Source organism: Pseudopodoces humilis, chromosome 18, assembly GCF_049639895.1.
Source record: "Pseudopodoces humilis isolate 2021_Gansu_Grassland_sample_001 chromosome 18, ASM4963989v1, whole genome shotgun sequence".
NCBI classification, from domain to species: Eukaryota; Metazoa; Chordata; class Aves; order Passeriformes; family Paridae; genus Pseudopodoces; species Pseudopodoces humilis.
The window spans coordinates 1,302,570-1,311,030 of record NC_142217.1 but is presented as its reverse complement, the minus strand read 5'-3'; the positions used below and the strand labels follow the sequence as shown (position 1 = coordinate 1,311,030).

General features: G+C 50.5%; 1 protein-coding gene across 1 annotated transcript; it reads right to left on the bottom strand.

Moving 5' to 3' along the window:
- Window positions 1–1,000: 1,000 nt before the first annotated feature.
- Window positions 1,001–4,209, bottom strand: LOC148182887 (serine/threonine-protein kinase pim-1-like). The gene is made up of 7 exons (XM_088064249.1): window positions 4,132–4,209; window positions 3,813–4,001; window positions 3,144–3,347; window positions 2,965–3,015; window positions 2,394–2,760; window positions 1,568–1,744; window positions 1,001–1,311 (listed from the first exon to the last, which is right to left on the bottom strand). The coding sequence occupies exons 1-7, from the start codon at window positions 4,207–4,209 to the stop codon at window positions 1,205–1,207; spliced, it is 1,173 nt and encodes a 390-aa protein (XP_087920375.1). The 3' UTR covers window positions 1,001–1,204.
- Window positions 4,210–8,461: the final 4,252 nt, after the last annotated feature.

The following is an 8,461-nucleotide window of genomic DNA, read 5'->3' as shown; positions in this document are numbered from 1 at the left end:
AGCGGGATGCTCCTGTGCCCGCTGCCATCTCCCAAAAGCTCTTGTCCCACCCATGCCAAGGAGATGAGGACCCACCTCACACCATCCGCTGCCAGAAGAAAAGCTGGTCCCAAACGATGTCCTCAGTCTTCTCCAAGGGCACGGCCCATCCACGCCACAGCTGGTCCCAAGCACTTCCTGATCCAGACTGGACCCCACCTAGAACGCTTCCTTTAGAAAAACAAACAACAAATTAATGAAAATAGGTTACAGACAAAAAGGGGAAACAAGAAAAATGGTAAAAAATCTTATGTCTGTCAGGAGCTTGAGGAAGGCCCAACCCCTACATTCTAGGGAAAAACCCACCCACGGGTGAGGGAAGCCCATGCTTTCTCCCTTCCCCCCTGCACTGTCCCCCAAAATCACGGTGATCCCAAAGCAAAGCAGGGGAGTGGAGCAGCCCAAGCCCTTCCTTGCCTGCACAGCAAAGCAGCCGTGCTCAGGTTCTGGAGTCCCACCTGTGCTCCTGCCATGGGGGTTTGTTTGTGTCGGGCTGGCTGCCCCAGCCCCAGCCCGGGGCACGGTGGGTGCTGGGGGCTGTTGGCAGGGCCAGGATCCCACTCCCATTTCGTAACCACCCCAGCCCACGTCCCCAGCCCTGCCAAAAACCAGCTGGGCAGCCACTGAGGAATCAGTTGCATCTGCCCCAGCAAAGGGGAAACCTTTGGTTCCCGGCCAATGCACAAATCTGGGAGCATCCCCCTGGGTCTGGACTTACCTGAAAATTCTCTGTGGAGCCTGGCTTTGAAGAAGGTGCCAGAATCAAAGTCCATCATCGCCAGCTCCCGCTGGCCAGGTGGAGGAAGAGGTTGTCATCCTTGCTGTTGTCCTCCATGTCTCCAGCAGCAGCAGCAGCCCCACCTGGTCCAGCTTCTCCAGGGGCTCCTTCTTCCCTGGGGTGACACCAGGCTGTCAGGGTTCTGCCCAGGGCCCGGCTGTCAGTGAAGCAGGACAAGCAAAACCAGCTCAGATGGTGCCCACCAGTGCTGGGCAGAGCAGCTCAGCTCCAGCACAAGGGCTGTGTGTTCCCATTTGATGAGCCCAGTGCAGTGACACAGGCAGGACAAAAAAGTCTGGGTTTCTTTGCTGCTGATTGCCAGGGCATGTGTGGAGCTGTAACTTACCAGGTCCCTGCATCACTGTGCCTGTGGCTCTCTCCCTTCTTCTAGGGCTGATGAATATCCTGCACCCAGGGATCACAGGACAGGTCTTCTAATGAGGGCCTGTCCAAGGAGTTCAGGGATAAACACCACCTGATCAGGATTTGGCAGTCTGGGGAGAGAAACCACAAACCACTGGTCAGTTGGAGAAGGCTCCTGTCTGCTTTGCCCCACTATTCCCGTGCCCAGGCCACGCTGGATGTGCTCAGAGCTGGGCCTAAACTTTCCCATCAATTCTTTGTTTTGGAGGAGAGCAGGAGAGCAGGACATGTGCCACCTCCTCAGCAGCTGCCAGAGCGGGATGCTCACGAGCCCGCTGCTGTCTCCCAACACTGGTGTTCCCCCCGTGCCCAGAGATGAGGATCCACCTTGGGAGAGCCGTTGTGGCAGCGGGAGCTGGCCCCATCTGATGTTCCTGCCCCTCCTGAAAGGGTGCTCCCCGCAGACCATCTCGTGCAGCAGGATGCCCAGGGACCAGACGGTCGCTGCCTCGCCATGGTACCACCCAAAGTCGTTCCATTCCGGGGGGCTGTATGACGGTGTTCCTATGGAATATGGATGGAGCTCATCAGGGGGATGCTGCTGCTCCCAGAGCCTGACCCCAGCATCCCTGGGCATGTGGGGGCTGCCCCAGTGGCACACAGGGTGACCTGCTGCCCTCTCGCCAGCACCTGGGACTTGGGTACAAACTTGGGGTTGGAAAAGAAGCCACTGGTGTTGGAAGAGGGCAGCGGAAACCCTGGCAAGGCCTGACCATGACACACAAAGGGAAATACCCACTCAGTGCTGGGGAAAAACCATACCCACATCCTCCCTGCTGGCATTGCCCAAAAAATATCTTGAACCAAGGCAAACCAGGTGAGCAGAGCAGTCCAAGCCCATTCTCACCTGCACACCAAACCAGCTGGTGCACAGGTTCTGGCTCCCCCTCTCTGCTACCCCCACCCACGGGGGATTTTGTCAGGCTGGCTGCCCCAGCCCCAGCCCCAGTCCTAGGCAGAGTGGCAGGCAAAGGCTGCCAGCAGGGATGGAAGATGGGTCCCCACCCAGCTCTGCTCAAAAGCAACTTGGCTGAAGACACAGACCTGTGACTGGCAGCCAAAGGGAGAATCCCTGCTGCCACACCCAGGTTGGGCCAGGAGATGTTGGGCCAGGAGATGCCGGGACCAGGAGCCTGCCCCTCTGTGGGCTCACCTGCAAATTGAGCGTAGGCTGTGTCCTGCAGGTAGGTGCCACAGCCGAAATCTATTAACTTTGCCTCGCCGGTGTCCAGGTCAACCAAGATGTTCTCCGGTTTGATATCTCTGTGCAGGACCCCGCAGCTGGTGCAGTGCCGCACGGCCGCCAGCACCTGCTGGAACAGCTCCCGCGCCTCTTCCTCGGACAGGAACCTCCGTGCCCGAATGAAGCGCCGCAGGTCCTGACACCGCTCCGGGCGCTCCAGCACCATCACGATGGCGTTGGGGAGCTCAAACCATTCCAGCAGCTGCACCACACCGGGGAAGCCTGTGGACACCTTGTCCAGCAGCACTATCTCCAGTGGTGCGCTGGTGCCGTCGGGCTGCGGGAGGAGCACGGTGCCGTCAGTGGGGCTGAGGCCGTGCCAGGGCTCGGGAAGCCCTCAGCCAGCCCGGGATGCTCTGTGCCCTCCGCTGGCCCCATGCCCGCTCTCCCTCCAGGTGTCCTGGTGGCTCCCACCCTGCCGGGCCCCGGCTCATCCCCGCCCGGCACGCCCCGGCTTCTGCCGCTGGCCCCGCTCACTCACCAGCTCGCCCCAGTGCCGGACGCGGTTCCGTGGCACCTTTTTGATGGCCACCTGCAAGCCAAAGGGAACAGCGAATTCAGCTCACCGCCCACCGTGTCCAGCCCCATCCTACTCCTCCGCCCCCTTCTCCTCCTCCGCCCCCTCCTCCTCCTCCGCCCGCCGCCGGCCCCTCTGCTCACCGGGAGTCCGTCCGAGAGTCGCGTGGCCGCAAAAACTCTGCCAAAGCCGCCGCGCCCCAGCAGTGAACCCACTCGGTACCGCTGCTGCAGGGCCTCCTGCGCCTTCCCTGGGGAAGAGACGCGGCCGTCAGTGCTCGGCCCGGGGCCAGGAACGGCCCCCGAGCGCTCCCCGACCTCCCCGGGCCGGGCATCCGCAGGCGTTCCCTCATTGGAACGCGACAGCGGCGGAGCTCGGGCCGGGGAAGCCGCAGCGGAGGCGGCGGCAGCGGCCGCACCGCCTGTGTCCTCCGCGGGCCCCGGGAGGAGCTGGGGCCGGGGCCGGGGTCGAAGGCAGGGCCGGGGCCGGGGCCGGGGTCGGGGCCGGGGTCGGGGCCGGGCCAGGCGGAGCCAAAGGGCAGCGATACCGCCCCAGCCCCAGGCAATGATGCCCGCCCAGCAGCGCCAGCGCCAGCACAGCCAGAGCTGGGCGGAGGCGAGACCGCGGAGGGACGGCCGGGGACGGGGACGGGGACGGGGCCGGGACCGGGGCAGCCCAGCCCGGGGCCGGGGGCGGACCGGGGGCATGGCCCGGGTGGGCACGGGGAGAGGGAACCTGGAAGAGGAGGGGACACCGGGAAAGGGCGACGGGGATGGGGTGCGGGACAGTGGGAGAGGGAGAGGAAAATCGACGGAGTCAAGAAATTCGCTTTTTGTCTCCTTCCACTGCTGCTGCTGCCGCCGCTGCCGCCGCTGCCGCTGCAACTGAAGCACCGGGACCGTTTGTCCCCGTGTCCGTTTGTCCGTTGCCCGCTCGGCCCCGCCCCGAGCCCCGCGCTCCCCGGGCAGCCCCTGAGCCTGGCCAAACACGGGAACTTTGCCCTGTTGAGCCAAGAGCCAGAGTCTGGACTCCTGCACAGGGGCACAGCAATGCCCTTGGCTGCTGCTGTGCCTTGTCCCTGCTGAGGGTCAGACACCGTCTGAGCACATTCCCTGAATGCAGAATTTGTACCTGAGCCAAGCACTGCACTTGTGTCTCCAGCATTGCTTTCCAAGTAACACAGGGGAAGGCAAACTGGGTATAGCTCATGGTATTTTACAGTGTCTAAAACTTGCCAAGTCTCAGATCTTAGAGGTGAGAGCCATTTGGAATGAATGGGATGGAGAAACAGTGCAAGATGGAAAAGGGGAACATAAAAATAAATAGAGAAAAATAGAAAAAAACATATTGGTTGTTTCTTTTGATTTTATTTTCATTTCTTAAAAAAGCTGTTTCAATTTTCCCAGAATCTTCTCCCCAGTCCCGTCTGTTCTTTCCAAAAACCTGTCCTGGAGAACGCGGCGCAGCTCCTGTCACAAGATGTGCCCCCAGCTGCAGCTTCTCTTGGCTTCCCACACTGTGAGTGCAGCACAACTCTTGCAGCAAAGCAGGACAAATATTTGAAGAACTTGACAACTTGTTCTTTCTTTTCCTTGTGCACTGGGGAGTTGTGCCATTGGTGAGGTTTTCATTGTTCCTCTTCTACCCAAAGAAAACATGATGGGCTACCAGGAATTGTTGGGGAATACAAGCCTGGCTGAATGTGGAGAAAGAATCTGCAGAGCCTGCAGCCAGCAGTGGAGAGCTCATCATTCCAACAGCCCCATGGACATCTTGAAAGTGATCTGGAACATGAAGATGGGCTGACAGAGGGAGTTTGTTTCTGTGTTCAGTTGAGATGATTCTACATCTCTTGCACTGGGAGAAATCAAGAGCACAATCAGTTGATGATAAGCACCAGAACATGATAAGCTGGACCTCTCAGTGGATGAGAGAAAGAATGTGAAAAGGAGAAATGCAGGGAATGACTTGGTGAACTTTGTGTGTAAGAAGGGTCATTTTTTCCTAATAATTCCCAATTCATTCCCTTTGCTTTTATCCTTTTAACAAGGCCAATTGCATCTCAGATTCCCCAGGAAATGAGAACCCTGAGCTTGTGGAGCTGCCTGAAAGTTGCCCTGTTCCTTTTTCTTCTGCTGCTCAGAAGAAACAATGAAGTGAGTTGGGAAGTTCTGGTTTTTTCCTGTTCCTGGTGGATTTTTTCATTTTATTTGCCACTGCAGAGGCAATTTCTGTGCTGGCCTCTGTCAGTTGATTCTATTTCAGCAGCAGCAGCAGCAACAGGGCTGTGTTTGAGCACTGCAAATGTGACCTGTGTGGCTTTAATTCCCCTCGACTTAGTGCTCAGGGACTTGGGAGCATTTTGATCTCTACTGATCATGATGCCTGAAACAAAAATCCTGATTTCCCTGTGACAAAAGCACAGTGGGCAGCACTGATTGAAAGAGGCAATTGCAGCTGTACTGCTAAAATTCAAGTGGCAAGCAGAAGAGGGGCAAGAGCAGCCGGGACCTACAACTGCCAAGACAAATGTAAATTAAATTATTTTGTGGGACTTTTCTGCAATTTTGTGGGATTTTTCTGGAATTTTGTGGGATGTTTCTTGAATTTTACGGAATTTTTCTGGAATTTTGTGCAAATTTGTGGAGATTTTGTGGGATGTTTCTAGAATTTGGTGGGGTTTTGAGAACATTTAATGAATTGTGTGGGATTTTTCTGCAATTTGGTGGGATTTTTCTTGAATTTTGTAGGATATGGAGTAGACTTGAAGAATTTTGAGGGATTTTTCTTAGCTTCTTTGGAATTTTGTGGGGATTTGGTGGGATGTTTCTGGTATTTTGTGGGATTTTGAGAAGATTTCTGCAATTGTGTGGGATTTTTTGCAATTTGTGGGATTTTTCTGGTATTTTGTGGGATTTTGAGGAGACTTGAAGAATTCTGAGGGGTTTTTCTTAGATTTTGTGGAATTTTCTGGCAATTTGGTGGGATTTTCCTTGAATTTTGTAGGATATTGAGGAGATTTTGGGGGTGTTTTGTGGAATTTTGAGGGATTTTGAGGAGACATGAAGGATTTTGAGGTATTTTCTTAGATTTTGTGGAAATTTTGGGGGATTTGGTGGGATGTTACTGGAATTGGGTGGGGTTTTGAGAATATTTAGGGAATTTCATGGGATTTTTCTGCAATTTTGTAGGATATTGAGGAGATTTTGTGGGAGTTTTGTGGAATTTTGAGGTGACTTGAAGAATTATGAGGTATTTCTTAGATTTTGTGGAAATTAGTTTAGATTTTGTGGGATGTTTCTGGAATTTGTTGGGCTTTTGAGAAGATTTCTGCATTTTGGTGGGATTTTTCTTGAATTTTGTGGGATTTTGTGGAGACTTGAAGAATTGTGAGGGATTTTTCTGAAATTTTATGGAGATTTGGTGGGATGTTTCTGAAATTTGTTGGGGTTTTCAGGACATTTAGGGAATCGTGTGGGATTTCTCCGCAATTGTGTGGGATTTTTCTTGAATTTTGTGGAATTTTGTGTAGATTTGGTGGGATGTTTCTGGAATTTGGTGGGGTTTTCAGAACATTTATGGAATTGTGTGGGATTTTTCTGCAATTTTGTAGGATATTGAGGAGTTTTTATGAAAGTTTTGTGGAATGTTGAGGGATTTTGTGGAGACTTGAAGAATTGTGAGGGATTTTTTTAGATTTTGTGGAAATGAGTGGGGGTTTTGTGGGATGTTGCTGGAATTTGGTAGGGTTTTGAGAAGCTTTCTGCAATTTTGTCGGAGATTTTTCTGGAGTTTTGTGGGATTTTGTGGAGACTTGAAGAATTATGAGGGACTTTTCTTAGATTTTGTGGAAATTTGTGGCGATTTGGTGCGATGTTTCTGGAATTTTGTGGGATTTTGAGGAGACTTGAAGAATTGTGAGGGATTTTTCTTAGCTTCTTTGGAATTTTGTGGAGATTTTGTGGGATGTTACTGGAATTTGGTGGGGTTTTGAGGAGATTTCTGCAATTTTGTGGGATTTTTGGGAATTTTGTGGAATTTTGTCTGGATTTTGTGGGATGTTTCTGGAATTTGGTAGGGTTTTGGGAAGTTTTAGGGAATTTTGTGGGATTTTTTTCTGCAATCTTGAGGGATTTTGAGGAGACTTGAAGAATTTGGAAGGATTTTTCTTAGATTTTGAGATTTGTGGAGATTTTGTGGGAGGGTTCTGGAATTTTGGTGAGATTTTCAGAAAATTTAATGATTTGTATGGGATTTTTCTGTAATTTTGTGGGATTTTTCTGCAATTTTGTGGGATTTTTCTTGAACTTTGTAGGATATTGAGGAGATTTTGTGGGAGTTTTGTAGAATTTTGTGGGATTTTGAGGAGACTTGAAGAATTTTGAGGTATTTTCTTTGATTTTGTGGAAATTTGTTTAGATTTGGTGGGATGTTTCTGGAATTTGCTGGGGTTTTGAGAACATTTAATGAATTGTATGGGATTTTTCTGCATTTTGGTGGGATTTTTCTTGAATTTTGTTGGATAATGAGGAGATTTTGTGGAGATTTTGTGTAATTTTGAGGGATTTTGAGGAGACATGAAGAATTTTGAGGTATTTTGTGGAGATTTTGTGGGATGTTTCTGGCATTTGGTAGGGTTTTGAGAAGATTTCTGCAATTTGGTGGGATTTCTCTTGAATTTTGTGGGATTTTGTGGAGACTTGAAGAATTATGAGGGATTTTTCTTAGCTTCTTTGGAATTTTGTGGAGATTTGGTGGGATGTTTCTGGAATTTGGTAGGGTTTTCAGAACATTTAGGGAATTGTGTGGGATTTTTCTGCAATTTGGTGGGATTTTTCTTGAATTTTGTAGGATATTGAGGAGACTTGAAGAATTGTGAGGGATTTTTCTTAGCTTCTTTGGAATTTTGTGGAGATTTGGTGGGATGTTACTGGAATTTGGTGGGGTTTTGAGGAGATTTCTGCAATTTTGTGGGATTTTTTTCTGGAATCTTGAAGGATTTTGAGGATACTGGAAGAATAGTGAGGGATTTTTCTTAGATTTTGTGGAGTTTTGCGGCAGTTTGGTGGGATGTTCCTGCAATTTTGGTGGGGTTTTCAGAACATTTAATGAATTGTGTGGGATTTTTTTTGTGGAATTTTGTGGGATTTTGTGGAGACATGAAGTATTTTGAGGTATTTTTTTAGATTTTGTGGAAATTAGTGGGGGTTTTGTGGGATGTTACTGGAATTTGGTAGGGTTTTCAGAAAATTTAATGATTTGTATAGGATTTTTCTGCAATTTTGTGGGATTTTTCTGCAATTGGTGGGATTTTTCTTGAATTTTGTAGGATATTGAGGAGATTTTGTGGAAGTTTTGTAGAATTTTGAATGATTTTGAGGAGACAAAGAATTTTGAGGTATTTTCTTAGATTTTGTGGAAATTTGTGGGGATTTTGTGGGATGTTACTGGACTTTGTTGG

Coding starts and splice junctions, on each gene's coding strand:
- LOC148182887 (XM_088064249.1), bottom strand. CDS start 4,209: ATGAGCTATACCCAGTTTGCCTTCCCCTGTGTTACTTGGAAAGCAATG. Junction 4,002..4,131: donor AAGTGCAGTGCTTGGCTCAG/GTACAAATTCTG, acceptor TTGGCTCAACAG/GGCAAAGTTCCCGTGTTTGG. Junction 3,016..3,143: donor GACTCTCGGACGGACTCCCG/GTGAGCAGAGGG, acceptor TTTGGCTTGCAG/GTGGCCATCAAAAAGGTGCC.